The sequence below is a fragment of the Meles meles genome, chromosome 8 (assembly GCF_922984935.1).
Source record: "Meles meles chromosome 8, mMelMel3.1 paternal haplotype, whole genome shotgun sequence".
Lineage (NCBI taxonomy): Eukaryota > Metazoa > Chordata > Mammalia > Carnivora > Mustelidae > Meles > Meles meles.
The window spans coordinates 40,778,754-40,804,228 of NC_060073.1; the positions used below are offsets into that span (position 1 = coordinate 40,778,754).

General features: G+C 36.5%; 1 protein-coding gene across 3 annotated transcripts in view; it reads right to left on the reverse strand.

Moving 5' to 3' along the window:
* Positions 1-25,475, reverse strand: part of ANO5 (anoctamin 5) — a 101,863-nt gene that overhangs the window by 15,434 nt on the left and 60,954 nt on the right. For all 3 annotated transcript variants that reach the window (XM_046017571.1, XM_046017569.1, XM_046017568.1), the window contains 9 exons: positions 24,363-24,497; positions 23,900-24,005; positions 23,737-23,797; positions 14,847-14,998; positions 12,707-12,781; positions 10,699-10,921; positions 7,858-8,027; positions 7,114-7,211; positions 1,060-1,190 (listed from right to left, as the gene is read on the reverse strand). In XM_046017571.1, the coding sequence (XP_045873527.1) occupies positions 1,060-1,190; positions 7,114-7,211; positions 7,858-8,027; positions 10,699-10,921; positions 12,707-12,781; positions 14,847-14,998; positions 23,737-23,797; positions 23,900-24,005; positions 24,363-24,497 (1,151 nt within the window). The remainder of the gene's footprint in view (positions 1-1,059; positions 1,191-7,113; positions 7,212-7,857; positions 8,028-10,698; positions 10,922-12,706; positions 12,782-14,846; positions 14,999-23,736; positions 23,798-23,899; positions 24,006-24,362; positions 24,498-25,475) is intronic.

A 25,475-nucleotide genomic window follows, 5' to 3' on the forward strand; every position in this document is an offset into this window, starting at 1 on the left:
CCCATAGCGTAAATTGACCCATCCTTATTCCAGTATCCTCTAAAACAAAATGCAGTGAATGATGAGTTCTCTGTGGAATGTTTCAAGATGCTCTAATGTACACAAGACATCCACAATAAACTAACTCAGCTGTACCTCAGTAAATGGTAGTTAATTTTCTTATGAAACTTTGATTTCATTTTTTAATTTCAGTGATAATCCCTAATGCATTTATGCACAATGCATTTGATATACAATTAATTAAAAATTAGAGACTTATCACCCCATAAAGCAAGTACTACCCAATTTTACAACCGGTTATATGAAACAGGCTGCTCTCAGTTTGTCCTAAATTTACCTATTTCATTTCAGGTATCTTGTGTATGTATCACAATAGAGAAACCAGTAGCAATTTCAGGTCACTTTTTCATTCCACCATGCTTTCATGGACCTTAAGAGTCTTAAGTAAAGCAAACTGTCCTCCTTAATTTCATCACAGAAGCAGAGAAGTAACTTCAGAGGAAACATTTACATAGACTTTACAAGCAGTCTCCATCATCACCCCTCCTAAAATTTTACCTCAAAATCTCTTCTCTGTTCAATCCTTAGCATTTTTTATGCATTTCTTGTGTTCAATGTGAACTCCCCCTACACAACTGTTTTTAGCCTTCTTCTTTTAAGCCTGAAATAAAGGACTTACTCTAAATGTATGTCAGACTCTGGAAATGTCTATCAACTTATTCTCTCTCTGAGCTGTAAGTGAGGCAAACAGGGGAACTATGCAAGCTAATCTGAGAGAGGAGTTAAAAAGTGATTCTTCCTTTATTTGGTTCAACAATCTTAACATTCAATTGATAGGAAATATATCTCTAACATGGGTGTTTTGAAACTCAGCTTCATTCTGCATTCTATCTAGTAAGGAATACAACTACCCACCTGTCTTTTTATCCACATTCCAATGGTTTATTGGACACCTACTAGGTACAAGGCAGGAAGAAACATTAAGAGCTAAAAAAAAACCAAAACAAAACCCAACTTACTTTACTCAGCCTATGTTTCAAGACAGTGGTTAAAACTTACCTGTTTCTAAGTACTCATAGAAGAGCCCAAGAGATCCGAAAGTTTCGAGGTCATGATCCTGCTCCCATCGACTGTATAGCTTTTCAGAGTTGGTCCGAGCTTTTCGACGTCTCCACCAATTCAGAACCATACTGTTGGAAGTGATAAAAGTAAATACATGATTAGAATTTAAAAGAAAGTGGTCAGAAAACCAGGGTATTAGATCTAGAAATTGGTGGTGAGAGAGGTTAAGTAACTTAAGATCACAGAGCAAAGAGAGTATAACTACGGCTAAAGTCAAATTAAGAATCTAGTGTTCGAGGTCAAAGTTCTTTATTGGTGTGTTAAGAAAATAAGACTACCCTGACTCTCCCCATGGAAATACATTTACTCAGAGACAGTTCTGTTAAAGAGCATATGGAAGAGAGGGTCACCATAGGACTACTTTTTTTCCATTTAATTTACTAACCTTTAAGTTGTCATGATACTCAGAAGGATGCTCAAGGAAGTGAGAAATTGGTTACAAGAGAAAATATATAACAAAGGAAACATAGAGGCCTATCAAACACGTGAAAATAAATATAATAACCCTAAGCAAAATATTACCTAACTAAATTCCATAGTATTTGAAAAATAATGTATCATGGTAATGTTGGAATACTTTAGGAACAGAAAGGCATTTTTATTAGAAAAGCAATCAATGTAATAAATGACATTAACAGATTTAAGCAGAAAAATATAAAATTATGTTTCTAATGAGAAAAATGCATTTGATATATTTCGAGCACCTAGTAAAACCTATTGATGACAGAAAAGCAGAAAAAGAAGGAAATTACCTCAATCTGATAAAAAACATCTGCCAAAATCCTGGGGCAAATACCATTCTGAACAGGGAAAACCTAAAAGCATTCCCTTTAGAATCAAGAACAAAGTAAGACTTCTTATTCAAGCATCTATTAGACACAGCAAAGGAAACAACCAACAAATTAAAAGACAACATAGTAAGTAGAAAATACTCACAAATGACATATCCAATAAATGATTAATATCCAAAATATATAAAGAACCGATACAACTCACCACCCAAAAACCAAATATTCCAATTTTAAAATGTCAACATGAACAGCCATTTCTCCAAAGAAGACATATATATGGCCAGCAGACACATAAAAAGATGCTCAACACCTCTCATCATCAGGGAAATGCAAATCAAAACACAATGAGATACCACCTTGTATCCATCAGAATGGTTAACATCAAAAACATAAGAAACAATAAGTGTTGGCAAGGATGTGGAGAAAAAGGAACCCTCTTACACTCTTGGTGGGAATACAAACTGGTTCAACCATCGTGGAAGACAGTATGGAGGTTCCTCAAAAAATAAAAATGGAACTACCCTATGATACAGTAATTGCACTACTGGGTATTTTCCCAAAGAATACAAAAACACTAATTCAAAGGGATACAAGAACCCCTATGTTTATTGCATTATTATTTACAATAGCCAAATTATGGAAGCAACCAAAGTGTCCCCTGATAGACAAATGATTGGATGAAGAAGATGTAGTAGGGCACCTACATGGCTCAGTTGGTTGAGTGTCCAAATCTTGATTTTGGCTCAGGTCAAGATCTCAGGGTTTTAGGACTGAGCCCCTCATTGGCTCCACACTCATAAGAAGCCTGCTTGAGATTCTCTCCCCTTTTCTTCTTCCCTCCCCCCAACTTATTTTCTCTTTCTGTCTAAAATAAATAAACAAATCTTTTTAAAAAAATGATATGATATGTGTACACACACACACACACACACACACACCATGGAATATTATTCAGCCATAAAAAAGAATGAAATCTTGCCATTTACAACAATGGATCTAGAGAGCATAATGCTAAGCAAAACAAGTCTGAGAAAGACAAGTACCATAGGATATCACTCATATAAGGAATTTAAGAAACAAAACAAACAAAGGGGAAAAAAAGAGAGGGACAAATAAAAAACCAGACTCTTACCTGCAGAGAACAAACAAATGGTTACCAGAGAGGAGGTGGGTGAAGGAAAAGGTGAAATAGGTGAAGGGAATTAAGAGTCCACTTATCTTGATGGGCACTGAGTAATATATGGAATTATGGAATGACTGTATTGTACACCTAAATTGAATATAACACTGTATGTGAACTACATAAATTAAAATTTAAAAAGTCGTCTTACTTGAATAAAGTAGCACTATACCAAGCAAATGTTATGAACTCATGGTCAATTTAATAAAAAATTTTCTGCAAAAACAAACAAACAAAAAAGACTCTATAGGAGATCTTAGCACAGCAAGATGAAAAAGAAAAAGGCAAAAGAATTGGAAATGAGGAGAAGAAATCTCTGATTCAGTAATGTGAATGAAATGCCTGCTTAAAAAACCCAAACGAAGTTTGATAAGAATTATTTACAAAAATGGAGTTTATTTACATATTTTATTCTTATATACCCATAAAACACAAGTAGAAAACATAATTTTTTAAAAGATACTATTTACAACAGCAACTAAAATTGAAAGTACTTTTAGATGGATTTGACAAAAGATCTGTAAGACCTATATGCCTAAGTTTAAATATCTTTACAGTCATTGAAGTTCAAAATAAACATTCATGAAATAAAAAGACTTAGTATTATGAAAATGCCAGTTGTTTTACTGAAAAAACTGAAATGTAATTTCAATAAAAACATTAAATATTTTTCTATATGAGGTCTGGCAAGCTGTTTCTAAAATCTGTACAGAAATGGAAAAAAAATTAAAAAAAATAAAATCTGTACAGAAAGACAAAAGACAAAAGACAGCCAATATATTTCTATAGATAAAGAATAAGTTGGTAAGACTTGACCCACCAGAGATCAAGACTTACTATAAAGCTGTATTAATTAAGAGAGTATAGTATTGGGGCGCCTGGGTGGCTCAGTGGATTAAGCTGCTGCCTTCGGCTCAGGTCATGATCTCAGGGTCCTGGGATCGAGCCCCACATCGGGCTCTCTGCTCCGCAGGGAGCCTGCTTCCTCCCCTCTCTCTGCCTGCCTCTCTGCCTACTTGTGATCTCTCTCTCTCTGTCAAATAAATAAATAAAATCTTTAAAAAAAAAAGAGAGTATAGTATTGGTACAAGGATAGACAAATCCTGGAACAGAATGGAAACCTAGTACTAGCCTTGCACTTGCTATATGGCATAAGGTAATATCGTAGAGCATGGAGAGAGGAGAGGAGGAACTTCTCAATAAATGGTAAATACAACAATTACACATATATGTGCACGTGAGAAAGAAATTAAATTTGAACTTCAGATCAAACACAAAAATCTTTTCCGTGTATATTCAAACTTTTAAAGATAAAGACAATAATGTTAAAATGTTAAAAATTTAGAAGTATATGAAAATATCTTTTTTTCATGAAAAGATCTGGGGGTAGGGAAGGATTTTTTAAATAAGACTTGAAAAATGCTAACCCATAAAAGAAAAGATTGGTAAATTCTACTGTATTAAAAGTATATTCTTTTATCCATCTATACCAGAGGTCCTGCAGAGAGTACACACACAAGGAAACAAGGGTACACTGCAATGTCAGAGACATTTTTGGATGCCACAACTGGGGAGAGGCTGGGGTACTGGCATCTAGTCTGTCTGAAGTCCAAGCATGCTGCTAAACCTCTTACAATGTGGAGGACAGCTCTCTACAACAAAGAATTATTTGGCTTAATGTCTTTTTAAAAATTGGTTCTTTTAAAAAGCATGGTTACTAAAAAGGGGCAGGATATAGAACATTGATCAAATGATATTTTGGTTAATGAAAGTGTGTAGTTCCAACTTGTTTCAAATATGGTTGTAGAAAAAAAAAATACTGTTAACATTTAAACATTTTGCTGCTGTTTAGTGAATTGAAGTGAATTTGGGGAACCGAATTAACGAGAGTATTGGCTTCTTAAAATGCTAACAGAAGGGTGCCTGGGTGGCTCAGTCATTAAGTGTCTGTCTTCTGCTCAGGTCATGATCCCAGGGTCCTGGCCCCATACTAGGCTCCCTGCTCAGTAGGGAGTCTACTTCTCCCTCTCCCTGCTGCTCTGCCTATTTGTGTTCTCTGTCAAATAAATAAATAAATAAACTCTTTAAAAAAAAAATTGTCAATAGTGCTGGGGAGGAGAAAAATAAAGAGACAAAACTTATGTTCAGATAAAATAAATGTAACACATATGACCAAATCCCAAACAAAAACACTGTCACCAGAAGTTATAAAGTATTCCTACAGATCAATTAGAAAAGGATAAATCGATAGAAAAATGGTTAAACAACACCAACAAGTGTTTCACTGAAGAGGAAACACAGTAGCTAAAACTGCTCATTCGTGTTATTAATCAGGGACATGCAAAGTAATACCAAAGTGAGATATCATTTGTGCCTTTCAAATTTGTAAAATTTAAAAGACATCATAAAGTACTATAGTAAATGTACATTAAAATGAACATTTACATGCTGCTTATATCTAAACTGAAAGAGAAAGGGCTCAGAACTCCTCAGATTTTTCAGACAATATCAAAAAGATGGGCACAGATGGAACTGGAAAAACAAAGAAGAAAGCTCACATTTTTCTTCATTTCTGGAAAATTTTCAGCAATTACTAATTCAGAGAATTGGTAAGAAAGAATTGGTGAGAGAATTTTTTCCTCCAACATTTACTCAATTCTCTTTTTCTGGGAGAACTAGTAAGTTAATATGGAAGCCTTTTTATGTAATATAGCTTCCTGTCACTTCAGTTTTTTAATCTCCTTGTCACTCTGTTGTATTGTACAATGTGGGAATTTCTCAGTACTATTTTCCAATTCATTAATTCATTTTTCAGTTGTGTCTAATTTGCAATCAATGTCATCCACTGCATTCTTTATTTAAAGTAACATATTTCATTTTTGTAGAATGGGTTCTTTTTCATATTAATTTGTTCTTGTTTCATTTATATCTGTTTTTAATTAAATTATTTCCTGACCCTTTTAAATAACGGCATTACCTCCTTTTATGTTTTTAGGTTTTGCCAGAATCTTCTAGCTACAGTTAAGTTCACTTTCTAAAAACTGATTTTGCTAGCAGCCTTTGTAGCACGAAATCTCATCAGCAGTTTTGGAACTTTGGTTTGTAGGCTTAATTCTACTTGCTTCTTTTTTCTTTTATCTCCCTGAGTGTCTCTTTTCTTCTGTGCATATTTACTCTCCCGCTTGTGTTTGGTTTAGGAGTTATCCCCATTCTGCCCTCCAGGTTCTCAATCTAGAGTTAGGACTTAAGATAATAGCTTAGAGTTATTTCTCTATGGTAGTTGGATGTGGTTTATCAAATGCTCTTTGTAGAGATACATCATGTTCTTCCTTTGTCAGCACATGAAATAGAACCCCAGGAGAACTACTGAACTATGGGGAGAGGTGGAAGCAGAGGAGAAAGGTGTTTTCAACTGTCTTTCATGAAGAGGTGAGAATAAACCCAGTCCCTAACTTCAAGTACAGTTACATGGGCCAAGCCCTGGTCTTAAGTAGAGCACTTTAGTCCATCTGACATCACTCTTTTTATTCATGGAAATTTTCAACTTTTATTTGAGATCAACTGTCATTTTGGTTTTCTCTTTTCATAACGCGCCTATTATTATCATGCTTTTGGAATAGAAAATACCTTCATATACCAAAACTTAATTTATGACCAATTTTTGTGCCTAAGGTGCACAACACATGAATATTTTTACAGAGTTTAACTTTCAGTAATCTTGAGAAGTAATAGGCAACATACAGAATAATGTACAGAGGATAAAACATTTGGATTTCCCAATGGAACCTCCATAGGAGAGGGGACTAATACCTTTTCCTCAGTTTCACTCAAACAATAAAAATCCATGTCTAACAGCCTATACCTCAATGCATTCCTAACTCTTAATTAAAAGTGAGTTTTTTGTTGTTGACTCAACCATTTGCTAACAATGATACCATGATAATCACAGAATTCTGTCTTCTTCCAGAGGAAATCTCTCATGGTTACCTGACTCAAGAAAAACTTGTAAGTTATACATACGGATAAATGGCTTCTTTGACATTTCCGAAGATCTGTTTTCCAGTCATTATGATGGTCAGCTGGGCTGTCAATTCTATTAGACAGCCTCCAGGGTCACACTAGTCAGAAGCAAGGAAAAAAAGAAAAGGGAGCGATGAAAGATGGATTTTTACCAACAAAAGAAATCTTAGACTCAAGATTAGAATCTGAAGATTTTGATGGGAATGGATATTAAAGGGATGCAGATATTAAGCCTCAATAGTTTCAAGCAGGATAACTAAGCAGTTACAAGACAACTGCATCACATTTGGATTGCTGGGTCTCATTCTTAGGCATCCTGAATCTTTCTGTTGGGGGTCAGGGGTAGGGGTTGTTATTTTCTCCATGTGATTTGGATGCAAGGCAGGTATGGAAATCACTGATGTGGTCTAGCTCTATGACCCATGGTGGAGACTTCCTGCTGTACTTCTGGAACGCTATCGCTCATCCTTGGCAGGAAGCCTTCAGGAATAGAGAACTCACTTATTCCATTCCATAGCTCATATTTTATTCCTAAATAATAGGCACAAAATAATTCCTTGCCCAAAAGGAACTGGGAAGTCTACCAGATGATAGGATGGTAGGACCAATACTCTCTGTGGAGAGAGCTGGTGTCTTACACTTCTCTGGGATCTTGATAAAAATCTGAGTTACTGCTGGGCACACAGTAAGTATTTAGTTAATACTGAGTCCCTGAAGCCACAAGCCTCTCAAGACAACTCTTACCTCTTCACTTCTCCATGCATGAAACAAATATGTGTATTTTCCGGGATAGCCCACAAACTTCCCTTTAAAGAAAGCTACGTAGAAGCAGGATGAGTAAAAATTCACAAACTGAAACAGGAACATTTTCAAGGTAAGACTGCTCTCATATTCCTGATAAGTTCGAGGAATTTCTGTTAAGTAATAAAACACCAAGGTTAAATTATGCACTTTCCTGTTTCTCCCTCAATTCTGTATTGCCTGGGACAAGTCACATTATTAGTCATATTATTCTGAGAGCCTGTTGAAATATGAGCCATTCTTGTCCTAACAGACCAATATTAAGTAACTATTTGTGCTCAGGTTTCTGTTAAGAGGCTTTGTGTCAATCTAATCACTGTAAAAGCCTAAGAAGCAGTTATTACTGTACTTAGATGGATAAAATACTTTGCCTGGAGTCACACAGTCAGAATATCAGTCAAACCCATATCAGACTGGAGAGGCTTATGCTTACCCTGGTACACTGTATGATATCCTGTAAACATAACAGATCTCTTTCTGTCTGTTGTCAATCAGGTTTAAATAAAGAAAAGGGCGTCTGCAAGGACAGAGGATGATTTCCAAACTAAATTGTGTTTTCCTCTCATGAATTAAATGCTTATATCAATTTTGAAAAGAATGTCATATAATTGGTGGCAGTAATAATACACTTTCTCCTTTATTTAAAATGCAGGATCATGTTCTAACATTTAGTGAATTCTAAAGACAAAAAAATGTTAGATTCCCTTCACATCACAGATAAGCATCAGGAGGTGTGAGAGAGTCAGGGAGCATGTTTTTCTGAGCAGATGATCTCCCAGCAGCATGAGCTGATCTAGCCCAACTGGTAACAGTTTCAATGATACTGAAATGATAACAATATTATTCTAAAGACACAGAGAATTCCTCCTTTTTAGAGAAATTTAGTTGTATTCTTACAAAATCTCTAATGTGTATTTCAGTGATTTTTCTCACTGAAATCTCTGATTTTTTAGATGCTTTGTTTTTAAGTGCTATATGCTAGATTTTTTTTTTATTAACAAAAAAAAGGCAGTAAAGTTGAGCGAGAACTACAAATCTAAAGATAGCCTTTAATGAAAGTTGCTTCCTAGCGCAAACTCTGGTGCTGAATGAGGAATGTGCTTTTCCTCGTTACTGTTGGGTGCAGTGATGGTATACGGACTTGGAGGAGGGACCTGCACACTCAGAGGAGAAGCTGATGCCTGGACTGGGGTCTCTATCTCACTTCCAACTTGCCCGGGGCAAGGCGAGAAGCAACTATGCTCCACACCTCTCTCCCTGACTAAATCTCCCACTTTGACTGTGACCCCCTTTACTGTCCCTCCTGGCTATAGGAGAACTTTTAATAATTTAAGAGGAAAAGAGGGGCACCTGGATGGCTCAGTCAGATGTGTCTGACTTGACTTTGGCTCAGGTCATTCATATCAGGGTCATGATCTCAAGCCCCACGTAGGGTTCACCCTGGGCATGGAGATTGCTTAAGACTCTCCCTCTCACTTTGCCGCTCCCCACCACAGCATGCATACAGACCCCTCTCTCTCTTAAAATTAATTAATCAGTTCATTAATGAAGGAAAATAATCCAGGGTCTAAGACCCATGACAACTGAAAAGAAAAGTATTACATTTTAGATGTACTCAGGAGAAGCTGATTGTTTTGTTTTTCCCACAATCGTTTTCAAAAGCAAATCCCTTCCAAAAACCATACACATGAAATAAAAATTATCCACGTCTTGAGAAAAGTAAGGCTTTTACTTAAAATTCAACTAGCCTGATCAAGGGAGGATTAAGACAAGAATACTCTGAAAGATCTACTGAATCTTAATTCTTCCTTTTAGTTCTTTTTCTTGCTTCCACCATAATGGGTCTAAATATGGCTGTTAGAGAATGCTGATTACCAGCCTATGTGTCTACCTATAGAACAAAACTGCCTTAGCAGGTGCTTTTAAAAACTGCCTTTAAAAATGACAGGTGTTGGCGAGGATGAGGAGAAAGGGGAACCTTCCTACACTGTTGGTGGGAATGCAAGCTGGTGCAGTCACTTTGGAAAACAGCATGGAGGTTCCTCGAAGAGTTGAAAATTGAGCTACTCTATGATCCAGCAATTGCATGACTGGGTATTTATCCCAAAGATACAAATGTAGTGATTTGAAGGGGCACGTGCACCCAATGTTTATAGCAGCAATGGCCATGATAGCCAACCTATGGAAAGAGCCCAGATGTCCATCAACAGATGAATGGATAACAAAGATGTGGTATGTGTGTGTATGTATGTATATATATATATATATATATATATATATATATATATATAAATATTATGCAGTCATCAAAAACCTAAAGTCTTGCCATTTGCAATGATGTGGATGGAACTAGAGGGTATTATCCTAAGCGAAATAAGTCAATCAGAGAAAGACAATTATTATATGGTATCTCTGATATGAGGAATTTGAGAGGCAGGGCAGAGGGTCATGGTGGGCAGGGAGGGAAAAAAAATGAAACAAGATGGGACCGGGGAGGGAGACAAACCATAAGAGACTCTTAATCCCAGGAAACAAACTGAGGGTTGCTGGGGGGTTAGAGGGAGGGATAGGGTGGCTGGGTGATGGACATTGGGGAGAGTATATGCTATGGTGAGTGCTGTGAATTGTGTAAGACTGATGAATCACAGACCTGTACCCTTGAAACAACTAATACCTTATATGTTAATTTTTAAAAAATGAACTCCCCAAGGGATGGTCCAAAATTGATGTATAGCTCTGGTAGAATATTTTTTCAGTGTCACACAGATGACCTGGCCAACTTACCCATTTTTGTAATCCATACAGATATCTTTTCATAAAAGAAATTCAAGATCAAGATGACGATAAAGTTCAAGCAGGATCCACTGAGTGACGTGGCTATCTGGGGAGTGAGGAAACTTTTGACATGCTTAAAGGATGCTTCACTTTCCATAAAGCTAGCAAATGTAGCAAACACTGACAGGCGGTACACAATCACAGCTACCATACAGGCGATGACAAGGGCCATCTGGAAAAGGGAAACAAGGAACCAGTCACTCTGGTCTCTATCTCTGCCATGTGTACCCATATGAAACATGCTACTCTCTTCATCTCATTATGTTAAGGTCAGCCCTTCTGACTGGGAAGCAGACCAGGCCAGTCCCTCTCACATAGATGGCAGGGAAAGAACACTGGCAAGGCAAAAGTTTTATAGAAAAGACAAGACCTATGGTTGTAGCTGGGTGAGTCTAAAACAGATGAGTAGCCATTGCCCATCCATCGTCTGTCAAGCATTGGAAAACTAGGCACAAGGCCAAATCCTGCCTGTGGCCTTACTCACTCTTGTATGGTTTTTGAGTTATAAATGGCTTTTTGCTTTTTTTTTAAGGTTATAGGGAAAAAAAAGATGATTACATGCCAGAGACTATCTGTGGCCCACAAAGCCTAAAATACATGTGGCCCCTCCACAGAAAACCGTTGCCAAACTCTGCCCCAGGTTGTAGTTAAATAGGTAGCGTAAAGACCATGTACTTTCCCAAGAAGGACACATTTAGAGATCCCGTCTCATTTCCCCTCAGAATGTTGCCATTAGTGCTCTGATATGCCTGGTAGTTTAGATATTTATAGATACTACATAAATTTTAAACACTTCCCATATTGCAAAAACCCAAAGATCAGGGGAAGCCTTTACCTCGATGATTGGAAAACCTGACTGTGCAAGTGGAGGGACTGAATCAAATGGAATGAGTACTAGAAATAAAAGATAGAATAATCTTTCTGGAACCACACTCTAGATAACTTCTCAAGCAGTGCCCTGACTTGATTATTGCTCTATTATTAATAAAGTATTATTTACACTATCACTTCTCCTCAGCGACTGTTATGTCATCTAAGAAAACACGCATTTAAGAGAGAAAAACCGGGTGCCTGGGTGGCTCAGTGGGTTAAAGCCTCTGCCTTCAGCTCAGGTCATGATCCCAGGGTCCTGGGAACAAGTCCTGCTTCAGAGAGCCTGCTTCTCCATCTCTCTCTGCCTACTTGTGATCTCTGTCCGTCAAATAAACAAATAAAATCTTTAAAAAAAAAAAAAAAAGAGAAAAACCAATACCTTTAACTGAAATGTTAAAGATAAAAAATTATGAGATAATGTGAACTATAAGGTTAAACTCAAGTCAACAACTGCTAATTATTTATACTTCAACATGTTGAGCTCTGAGAGGGTTAACACTGCTTCTTTTCCTTAAAATTCAAGGCCAGCTGTGAGAGGACCCACATTTGGAAAGTGGAGGGTGGGAAATAAATTGTGGTGGTGGAGGAATCTGGTAGCTAAAAGGCATGGAAAAAAACCTGAGTCCCTCACAACAGGACTCGCTAATTAAATTCTTCAAGTAAAAGTCATACTTTCTTCTATTTATTTCAGCAAGAAAATAAATTTTGAGTATATACTTTTTCTTTGCATTTTGTGTCTATATTTTAAGTGGACATAAAGATAAATCAATGATTTTTTTTTTTTTTAAGGAAACAAAAACCAGTCTGCAAACAAATCCGTTACATGTGCTGGTTGCTGGGGGGGGGGAGGGGCAGGCGCTCAGATGAGGCACCAATCTCTCCCCTGAGCTCTTCTTACAAAGGTCAGTTGTGGCACATCCATGTGGGTCACCCTTGAGTTTATATACGAGTTCTATTCAAAATAAAAAGACAGGGGAGGGGGAGGGAAGAGAGGGGCTCAAAAGCCATGGCAGATGAAACTACGGAGGTTATCCTAATAAGACTGCACATCAAGAGATGAGAGCAGGTTCCCAAAAATGCTCACCCACAATGTCACTGTAGCTCCTGACAAAAAGTACCATGGGAGACGACTCCACAGAGGCATGTATGGTTCCATCTCCTGCAATTTTGAAGAAATCACACAAAATTCAAAATCTACCCTCAACATTGGGATGCCAAGCAGTAGTCAAAAACCACAAAACCCAGTTAGAGTAGAAACCTCCCCGAGTCCACGACAGCTCATGGGCAGCTACATTCTAGCACTGGTTCCTTCCCTTCAGGTAGAGACCTTCAGGGCTCTCAGGTGAGATCGTTCATACATGATATGAGCCATGACGGATACACGCTGTATCCTCAGGGTTGAATGAGTGTGGTATTCAGGGCCTGGGAGAGAGGAAACGAAGTCAGAACCCAAGGGCTGCTGCTTAAGTGGACATGCTTTAATGATACTACAGTTTTCTTCTAATTGAATTGACTCAAACTGCACTGCTCTATAATTGCTATGCATGATATTAAATCAGGCACCATCATTATATTTACAGGACTGTGTTCTTCTGCACAGTTCAGGGGACCAGGCTTTTCTACCTTGATGTTCTTCTAAGCCATTAACAGAAGATATTCATTATATCAGCTGAAATTCTTAGCTACATCAAGAGGCAGTGAGATCTTACCCCCCCAAAAAAATTGCCATAGAGTAAAAAACAGCTGTCAGCAGAAATCTAAATCATATAATTCTATCTAAAGGATAGGATTTTTAGGGAGGATTTTTACACCTGGAGGATTTTTAGGGAAGTGTGAATGCAAACAGAATTTGACAGGCAGAACAGCTGTCCAAGAGCTCTACTGAAAGTGTGAGCACGTGTGCACGTGTGTGTGTGTGTGTGTGTGTGTGTGTGTGCCCATGCATACATGTATGTGTTCCCCATACAGACTCAAATGTGAGGGCTCTGGTCATACTGACCCATTGAAGAAGCCCTGCAAGTAAGTCAGAACCTTGATTTCAAAACCATTCAAGTGGATGATTCACAGCCAGTCCATTCATACTGTTTTTCAGCTGGTTTCATATGCAAACATTCAGTACCTCTGGTTTTTAGGCCTGTTTTTAGTTTCCTTTTTATACCATGAAATATTAATAGATACACATCATGTCATTATCATGGCAAGTCTCTTTTAATATGTTTTCTTAATGTCAGACAGCCACCCAAGTTGTTAATATATTTTCTGAGGCATTTTTCCCCTTTGCTCACTCACTGGATTTTTTTGTAATGTCTCAGTAAAGTCAATAGATGCCTAATGAGTGCATGAATGCCTAAACTGTGAAGATAATTTTGAGTATTATACCACAGGAACAGTGTCCTGAACAGAATGGGAAATTCTGCTACAGCAATTGTGTTAGAGACATCTTCTGTTCTCCCTTTAACAGCTTTGGGCCACACAGTGATTATGGATGATGGAAAGGTAGGGACGCTAAGAATATGCGGTCGAGTCTGGTCTTTGAAGGCAAAGTACCTTGTATTTTTCCACATTAAAAAAAAAACAAACAAAAAACAAGAAAAAGCACCAAGAAGTCAAATTACTCAGTCGACAACATATAGGTGATTTGCCAGTGAAGGATCCCCAGATTTAGACATTGCCATCCAGACACTAGTGCAATGATCTTCCCATTATAATAAATTAAAAGAGACTACGTGAATAAAATTTGGTCTAATAAAACAATCACTCATAAATTCACTATCTTAAAATAATACTATTTTAATTTTGGTGTATTAACTTAGTATCATTTCCGTGTATATATATTTATATACTAAGTCCATTGCATACACCTTCTTTTCCATTTTCCTTTTATTTCATTTGTTACAAAACTATGTTATATCATGACATGATGCTTTGTATGTGTTTCAAAATCATCCAGTGGCGGAGAGAAGCAAGTGTAAATGTAACAAGACCGTCCGTGAATTAGTATTCACTGAAGCTGGGTGACAGGTCCATCCTGGGCTTCATTATACTTCTCTATCTACTTTTTTTGTATAGATTTGAAATACGTACAAGAAACAAGGAAAGAAATTTGTAAGATCTCTCTGTTGGAAAATATTTTAAAAGCAAATTAAAACATCCACTGTTATTTGTGTGGTGGCCTAGAGCGGGGACTCCACTGAGATATGCTGGCCGTCAGCGCCCTGACCCACCTTGGTCACCGCATTCATCTTCCTGTGTTTACACATCGCTTCAAACTCCGGCCTCAGCTGAAGCTGCTGCTGCTCCTCCTCAAAGTCCACCAAGTCCCATTCATATTCCATTCTGGCCTGTCGTTGTTTCCAAAACTCCAAGAACAATGTGACTGTAGACAAAAAAAGGCATAAAAACAACTGTAATCGAGGGATGGAGAATAAAATGCATAAGAAAATAATCTGGGTTTTTTTCCTCCACTTTTTAAAAAAAAACATGTTGGTTGAATGATGGTTCTCTGTCACTACTATGTTGGCCTAATAACATGTAATAACACGGACATAATTCATGTAAAAACTCAAGTCAATTTCATAGCAGTCCATGCAAGATAAACAATTTCAGGCACACTGTTCTCTCTTCATTCAAATAATCTGAAGTAATATTTAAACTTACTTTTTGCTAAAACCTAGATTTTGTTTGCATGTGTTTTTTTGGTCACTGAAATCATTCAATCAATTATACCAGTTTTTCAGGCTTAGGTAAATTTAAGGAAAACATGAGAGCCATTCCCATAGCACAATCTCTGTCTGTCTCTCTCTCTCTCTCTTTATATATACATATAATTTTTAATAAACTTTCAATTGCATCATAACATATTCACAGAAAAGTACATAAAACACACCTGTACAATTTAAAGAATTTTCACAAAATAAGCATTCCATGGAATCAGCATCAATATAAAAAAATAGAACATGACCAGCACCCCTAAAAACACACCCTATGACTCTTTTAAGATCTAAGTATAACTAGTATCCTAGCTTCTAACGTCATAGGATAGTTTCGCCCGTCTTTGAACTTTTCATAAATGGTCACATAATGTAGGTAGTTTTTGTGTTGGGTTTTGTTTTGGCTCAACTTTTCTTGTAAACTGAATCCATAGTGCTGTGTGTAGCAAAAGTTCATGTATTTTCATTGCTGCACAGTGTTCTATTAATTTTTTTTGAAGATTTTATTTATTATTTGACAGACAGAGATCACAAGTAGGCAGAGAGGCAGGCAGAGAGAGAGGAGGAAGCAGGCTCCCTGCTGAGCAGAGAGCCCAATGCTGGGCTCGATCCCAGGACGCTGGGATCATGACCTGAGTTGAAGGCAGAGGCTTTAACCCACTGAGCCACCCAGGCACCCCAGTGTTCTATTATTTAAGTAAACCATAACTTTGTTTATTCTCGAACTCATAGACATTTGGATTATTACCAGGTTTTTTGTTATTACAAATACTGTTACTGTGAATATTCTTGTACATATCTTTTGGTGGGCATATGCATGCCTTTCTGGTATATATCTAAGAATGGAATACTAACACAATCAATATTAACATATAATTTTATCACCTGTGATTCAAATTTTAATGTTTCATCTGATTCATTCCCTGTCTACTTTTATTTTCTTTAATTTTTTTATTTTTAATTTTTTTATTTTTAAATTTTTTAAAGTAAGATCTATACCCAGTGTGGAGCCCAACATGGGAGTTGAACCTACAATCTTGAGATCAAGTCCTGAGCTGAGATGAAGAATCAGACACTTAACTGACTGAGCCACCCAGGTGCCCTTTTTCTTCCTTTAAAAAAAATTATTTTATTGTAAGAACAGCTAACCTGCTTTGTACCCTCTTAACAAATTTTAAGTCTATAGTACCTTATTGTTGACTAGAGGGATGAGATTTCATAGTAGCTCTCTAGAAATTATTTATCTTATAACTAAGACTATACACCCTTTGATTAGTTACGCCCCTTTTCCCTCATTTCCACTAACCCCCAACAATCTCCATTCCACTCTCTGATTCTATAAATGTGACCATTTTAGATTACTTCATATAAATGGAATCAGGAAGGATTTCTCTTTCTGTAACTGGCATATTTCACAGATCATGTCTTCAAGATTCATCCATGTTGTCACATATTTCAGAATTTCCTTCTTTTCAAGGGTGAATAACATATCAAATGTATATACCAGTAGTATATTATATATATACATATGTATATACACATAACACATTATATATACATATATATGTATATGCATTATGTGCATATATGTATATATGCACACACACACACACACACACACATATATATATATGCTCACAATTTCTTTACCCATTCATTTCTCCATGGACATTTAGGTAGTTTCTACCTCTCACTTACTGTGGATAATGCTTTAATGAACACAGGAGTCCCAACATCTCTTCAAGATCCTGATTTCAATTATCTGGAGTAAATTACTCATGAGTGGTATTGCTAGATCATATAGTAGTTCTATTGTTAGTTTTCTGAGGAATTTCCATACTGTTCTCCAGCTGTCCTATTTAGCATCTCCACTAACAATGTACAAAAATTTATGCTAATTCTCCACATCCTCACCAGCTCTTGTCTTTTGTTGTTTTGGTAATAGCCGTCCTGACAGGTATGAGTTGACATCTCATTGTGGTTTTGATTTGCATTTCCCTGGTAACTAGTGATACTAAGCATTTCTTTATATACCTATTGGCCATTTGTATATATTCTTGGGAGAATATCTATTTGAATCCTTTGTCCATTTTAAAATCAGGTTATTAGGACTTTTTCACTATTTTTAAAAGATTTTATTTATTTATTTGAGAGAAAGAGAGAGACAGTATGAGTCGGGAGGGGCAGAGGAAGAGGGAAAGAGAACACAGAGCCTGATACAGGGCTCAATTCCATGACTGCAAGATCATGACCTGAGCCAAAATGGAGTCAGATGTCTAACCGACTGTGCCAACCAGGTGCCCTGGGTTTTTCCATTACTGAGTTTCAAGAATTCCTTAAGTTTTTTGGAGATTCACCCCTTATCAGAGATATGATTCACAAATATTTTCTGCCATTCCATGGGTTGTCTCTTCACTATGCTGTTTTCTGTGCTGCACAGAAACTTTTTTAGTTTGATGTAGTCCAGATTGTTTTTGGTTTCTGTTATCTGGGCTTTGGTGTTATGTAAAGGAAATCATTGCCAAGATCAATGTCATAAAGTCTCTCCTTAAATTTTCTTCTAGGAGCTTTATATAGTTTCAGGTCTTACATGTGATATTTTATCCAAGTTTGAAGTGATTTTTGTGTATAGTGTTAAGATAAAGATTTAATTTCATTCCTTTGCATGTGGATATCCAACTTCTCTACATCATTTGTTGAAGAGACTATCCCTTCCCCATTGTGTATTCTTGAACTCTTGTTGAAGAACAGTGAACCATACATGCGTGGGTTTATTTCTGAACTGCAGTCTGTGCTACTGGTCTGTGTATCTGTTTTCATGCCAGTGCCATATTGTTTTGATTACTGCAGACTTTGCAATTTTGAAATCAAGAAGTGTGATGTCTCCAGCTTTGTTCTTTCTCAAGACTGACCTTCCTACTTTAAGAGTCTTGTGATTCCACATGAATTCTTTTCAGTTGTTTTTCCCATTTCTATAAAAAAAAGTCATTGGAATTTTGGTAGAGATCATATTGAATATTTAGATCACTTTGGGTAGTATGGAAAAAATTAATAATGTTAAGTCTTCCAATCCACGAGCATGGGGTAGCTTATTATTCCTCCTGATATTTAGAAATATGGGTATTGTTTGCTTTGCATGGTTCTAGTATGCATCTTCCAGTTTCCATGGGTTAGTGACCACAAGAAACTAGAAAAAGAAAAAGAAGAATAAACTAAGCATAAAGTTAGTAGAAAGAAGGAAATAACAAAGATCAGAGTGCAAATGGATGAAACAGAGACTAAACAGACAATAGAAAAGATCAATGAAACTAAAAGCTATTTTTCTTCTTCAAAAAATAAACAAAGTAGACAAACCTTTAGCTAGACTTACCAAGAAAAAAAATAGAGAGGACTCAAGTAAAATTAGAAATGAAAGAGGAAACAGGACAAATGCTATCACGGAAATACAAAGAATCACAAAAGACTACTATGCATGCCATCAAATTGGACAAACTAGGAAAAATGCATAAATAGCTAAAAACATACAATCTACAAAGCCTGAATCATGAAGAAATCGAAAATCTGAACAGACAACTGACTAGTAAGAATCTTGAATCAGTAATCAAAACCCCCCCCACAGAGACAAGTCCAGAAGATGACTTCACTGGTACATTTTGTTAATCATTTAAAAAACTAATGCCAATCTTTCTCAAACTCTTGCCAAAAATATAATAGGAGGGAAGACTTTCAGACTCAATTTACAAGGCCAGCATTACTCTGATACCAAAGACAAAGACATAACGAGGAAAGAAAACTACAGCTCAATATCCCTGATGAACACAGATGCAAAAAAACCTGAATAAAATAGCAGCAAGTCAAATGCAACAATACAGTAAAAGGATAATACACCATGACAAAGTAAAATTTATTCCAGGAGATAAGGGTGGTTCTATATGCACAAATTAATCAATGTGGCATACTACATTAATAAAACAAATGATAAATCTTACAATCATCTCAACTGATGAAGCAAAGGCATTTAAAAGAATTCATGATAAAAATTCTCAACATTATGGGTATGGAGGAAATGTACCAACATAATAGGAGGAAATGAACCAATATAATAAGAGTCATATATGACAAGCCAACAGCTAAGATCATTCTCAGTGGTGAAAAGCCAAAAGGTTTTCCTCTATCATCAGGAACAAGACAAAGGATGCTCATTCTTGTCACTTGTTTTCAATAAAGTACTGAAGTCCTAGCTAGAGCAATTGGCCAAGAAAAAGAAAGAAATGGCATATAATTTGGAAAGGAAAAAGTAAAACTTTCTCTATTTGCACATGGCAGTAAATTATGTATAGGAAGTCTAAAGAGTCCACCAAAAATAGAATAAGGGAATTCTGTAAAGTTTGAGGATAAAAATTAATATACAAATATTAGTTGTTTCTATAAACTAACCGCATACTGTCAGAAAGATAAATTAAGAAAACAATCCCATTTCCAATAGCATCAAAAGGAACAAAATATCTAGGAACAAATTTAACCCAGGAGGTAAAAGATATATACACTGAATACTACAAGATACAGATAAAAGAAACCAAGAATACACAAATAAATGGAAAGATATTCTATGCTTATGAAGTGTAAGAATTAATATTGTAAATTAATATTGTAAAAATGTCCACATTACCCAAATTCCAATGACATTTTTCATAGAAATAGAACAAACAATAATAAAATTTGTATGGAACACAAAAGATCTGGAATACTCAGAGCAATCTTGAGAATGAACTAAGCAGTAGCCATCACACTGCCTGATTTCAAACTTACAGTAATTAACATTTTATAATTTATATTACAAAGCTATTTTAGTCAAAACAATAGAATAAGAGCAAAAAAAATAGTCACATAGACCTATGTATCATCAATAGCCCAGATATATACCCATACATGTATGATCAACTAATATTTAACAAAGGAGCCAAGAATAGTCAAAGGGAAAAGGACTTTTCTTCAATAAATGGTTTTATAAAAACTGGATATTCATTTACAAAGAAACAAAGCTAAATCCCAATCTTAGACCATATGTTCAAATCAACTCAAAATAGATTACAGACTGATTGAGCATAAGACCTGAAACCAGAAAACTCCTGGAAGAAAATATCATGGGTAATAAGCTCCTTGACATTGCTCATGGCAATGATTTGTTAGATTTGACATTAAAGCTAAGCCAACAAAGGCAAAAATAAACAAGTGGGGGACTATATTAAACTAGAAAGCACAGCAAAGGAAACCATTAACAATATGAAAAGGCAACCTACAGAATGGAAGGAAATATTTGCAAATTATATATTTGATAAGGGGTTAATATCATATACACAGAGAGAGAATGAGAGAGAGAGAGATACACCTCAACAGCAAAACAAAACAAAACAACAATCCAATCAAAAAATGAACACAGAATCTAATTAGATATTTTTCCAAAGACAAAGAAATGGTCAACAGGGGGGCACCTGGGCGACTCAGTCTGTCAAGTGACTGACTCTTGATTTCAGATCAGATCATGATCTCAGCATTGTGAGCTCAAGCCCCATGTTGGGCTCTGCCCTGGGTGTGGAGCCTGCTCAAGATTCTCTCTCTCCTTCTCCCTCTGCCCCCCAACCCTGCTCACACGTACATATGTGCTGGCTCTCTCTCTTTAAAAAAAGAAAATTAGCCAACAGGTAACCAAAAAGAATCTCAACATCACTCCTCGTCAGGAAAATGAAAATCAAAACCACAATGAGATATCACTTCACACCTCTCAGAATGGCTGTCATCAGAAAGACAAGACGTAACAAGTGTTGGCAAGGATGTAGAGAAAAGGGACCCCTTGCACACTGATGGTGGGAATGTAAACTGATATAGCCATTTAGGAAAACAATATGGAGGTTCCTCAGAAAAATTAAAAATATAACTACCATATGATCCAGCAATTCTACTTCTAGGTATATACCCAAAGGAAAGAGAAATCACAAATTTGAGCTGATATTTGCATTCCCATGTTTACTGTGGCATGCCTTACAATAGCCAAGTAAGGGAGACAACATGTGTCCATCAATGCATGATGAACGGATAAAGAAAATGTGGCATATATATATATATATATATATATATATATATATATACACACACACAATGGAATAACATTCAGCCATAATAAAGAATGAAATCCTGCTATTTGGGACAACATGGATGGACCATAAGGGTGTTATGCTAAATGAGATAAATCAGACAGAGAAAATCAAATACTGTATGATCTCACTTATATGTGGAATCTAAAAAATAAAACAAAACACTTGTAGGAACAGATACAGATTGGTGGTTACTGGAGTTGGGGGTGGATGGGTGAAAATGGTCAAAAGGTATAAATTTTGGATTAGAAGAGTAATAAGCTCTTGTGATATAATGAACAGCATGGTGATTATACTTAAAATTAAAAGTTGTTAAACACTGGACCTTAAATGTTCTCATCATAAGAAAAATAAGTGAAATGATGGATGTTAACCAAACTTACTGTGGTAATCATGTTACAATATATAAATATATATGAAATCATCATGTTGTATATCTTAAACTGATACAATATTATATGTCAAATATAGCTCAATAAAACTTGGGAGGGGGGAGAAAAAGTAACCTAAATGTCTCAGTAGAGAACTGGTTACATAAAATATGATAAGCTCATGTAAGGCAATTCTATTCAGTCATAAATACACGTATACACACACACACACACACACACACACACGCTGCTCTAGAAGGAGTCTCATCACGCATTGTTTAAACAATGAGTAGATTTAAAACTGTGTATAGTAGTTATGTAAAATTGTATGAACACACATACCCACACACATGGAGCAGAAGATTCTGAAAAGTCATGGCCAAGATAATGTTTCTATTTCTAGTAATGTTAACATTATTTTCTCTCTACTTCTATATACTACTTGAAATTTCTATGATGGGTATGTATTTTCATTATGAACAAAAACTTAAAAAGCACTTTCTTTCTGCCAGTACAAAGCATAGTAAGCCTTATTTTCAGGTCTCAACCCCTTGAACTAGTGTTGTTCCTTTAACCTAGGATGTTTTATCGTCACATCTATTCCGCCAACTCATCCTTTGGTTTGCTCAATTATTTATTATTGGTTGTACTAAAACAAATATCCCCAAAGTTCTGTTTTCCTAGAATTTGGCCACAATCCTCAAAAACCAAAGGTAAACCAATTCACTACAAGAGTAAACTTTTCCCGAAGAACGGATGGTGGCACCTTTCACCATATTTCCAGTGTCTGTGGGTCCCACATGCAGCTGCTTCTCTATCTCTGACGAAATAGAAGGTGGCTGTGGGTGCACCATCTCTCTCATTGGAAACTTAACTGCAAACTATCGTATTTGCTGCCATTGGTACACCTCTCCTGCACTGCTGATTCCGAGTCACGACAAAGGAAGGACTTGGCGGCCACACGGATGGAGACACATGGAGCTGGGTATTTAGAGGATTGTTGGTAAGATTTCTCTGTTCTCTGGTTTTTGAATCTAGGCTGCTCTCTTCAGAGCATAGCAGCTCTGCATTTAGCTCTGCTAAATCACTCTGCTTCACACCACATCCCATGTCTTAGTGTCTTTTTGCCTGGGTTAAGCTACCCTGGTTCTCTTGCCCAGTTTTTAAATGCATATATTGTTGAAGACTTTTTTTAAGTTGGAAAGAAAAGAAGTCTCTTTTTCCCCAGAGTCCCCTGAGATTTGGGACATGTTTTAGAAGTCTTTAGGGTTCTTCCTGCTGACTTACTCTTACATAAAATATTTTTCTCACTGATGGCAGGAACAACTTCATGACACCTCTTCTTCTCATGTAAAATGAAAAAGATGAGATACTGGGACATTTCCAAAATTAAGGGGAACTCCACTTTACATAAAGACTTTTCACAAATGGAACTGGAAGCTGGAACCAGAATTATGCTCAGGGAATTTCAGCTCAAACATGGATTTATTAGCCCTCAACAGTTGTTGATTCTTGTTCAACTTTGTGCCCATGATTCAATGGCTATCAGCCAACAAATATTCATGTGTATTCTCTCTTGCATTAAGTAGTTATTGAGCTGGGTTTTTACCATATCACTGGGAGACAGTGTAAGCTGAATATATACAATGCTTCAAAAATTATTATCTCAGAGAAATGAAGAGATAATTAATAAAGACCTTTTTGGACCAAGGACCACAGACCACTGATACAGACTCCATCAGTGTACTGATGCTAGCTGGCAAAGACACAAAGGTCCAAAATCATCTTTAGTATAAGGCATGCCATCTGTATATGTTATACAGATGGGCCATAGAATACATAACATGGAGAAAGTTGTTTTTTATGTAACTATTTACTCACCCCAAATTCCCATGAATATTGCAAAGAACACTGTCGACTCGTTATCAAACAAATGGGAGATCTGTGAAAATGGCAATAACATCACAAAGTCTACTTAGTATCAAATGCCATACAAAAAGAGAGAAATTCCAGGTCTTTTCATTGTTCCGTAGTACATACACACCTTGGAAGCCAAACATGTGGTATTTAGTCTCCAATAATCACACACTTGATCACAGAGTGGGCACATGATAATCTGACCTCCAATTGTAGGGTCACAGATCTCAGAGCTGCAGAGGGAACAGCCAAGTTATTTGCAAAGTGATGTGTTTTCAGGTGGTAGAACCACTCTTGATACAGCTTCTCACATATGGCAGAGGGGCAACAAAGCAGCAATTTCTGTAGTAGGTCAAGTCATGTTCTGAGAAACAGAACCTTTAGAGCTGATCATTAGAACAGACTGTCCCTAAAGAACCAGGTGAGGGGCAGCTGTTACATTTGGATTTTTTTTTTTTTTTCAAAAATATCAATTATCCGCCTGCTATCAGGAAACATTCTGAAACACATGCCAGGGAAATCACAGCAACAGCCTCAGTTAGTGTAACAGCGAAGTGTTCTCTCTGTGTTGGCAATTCAGCTGCACTCACCTGTTTGAGTTACTATGCATGGATAATAAGCCGTAAATGAAACACGCTAAGCCAACTATAGCTGCAAAGGACAGCATCTCGGTGTAAAATCCAAGAAAGACAAAATACATGGCAATTTTTTCTCCAAAATAATTCCTATGAAAGAAGGTAGAAATAAGATCAAAGGTTAGAAGCATGATATCCTCCAGAGAGCTTTGGTTTTTGTAGACAAGCTCAATAGGTCAGAAAAGACCTATATTCCTCGATCCCTTGCTCTCTAGCCCTGCAATCTTGGTAAAGTTACTAAACTCTCCTCACTTTGGTTTCCACAGCACAAAATGCAGGAGGGTGCTTATCCACAGAATTGGTGTAAGGACTGAAGGAGAGAACACATGTAAGTCAGACACTAACTGAGTATAAGTTAAGTTTTAATTTTGAAACAGGTAATTTGAAAAGCTTCTAAGTTTTAAGGAGAGTTTAAATGTATTGAAATAAACTGTAGAACATTCTGCAGTGTAACTTCTAGCAATTAACAAGATGAAAATCACTTTCACAATGTGAATGGAGTTTCATTTTATTTCTCTTTCTAATATAAAGAAGGTTCTCTGACTACATCAGACAAGAGTGGTTCTATGTGTAACCTTCCTTCTTGCTGCGGTTTTTAATCTCTGATGGATGTTTATAGGAATGTGAGATAGGTAGCAAAACAAGGAATTAAAAATGACTACTTAATAAGAGTTCCATAAGGGGCACCTGGGTGGCTCAGTGGGTTAAGCCTCTGCCTTCAGCTCAGGTTATGATCTCAGGGTCCTGGGATTGAGCCTCGCATCAGACTCTCTACTCAGCAGGGAGCTTGCTTCCCCCTCTCTCTCTCTGCCTGCCTCTCTGCCTACTTGTGTTCTCTCTGTCAAATAAATAAATAAAAATCTTAAAAAAAAATAAAGATTTCCATAAAATACTCAGTTCAGCCCTTGCTTTACAAAAAGTTAAAAAGTTAGAGCACTATGTGTCCTAAATACTTGTTTTACTACCAAGGTTTTTTTCTTGTTTCTGTTTTTGTTTTTTAGATCAAGCCCCCCTTAAGTTATCTCTTAAGGAATCTAAGAATATAGTTTTCTCTGTCTCAAAAACCAC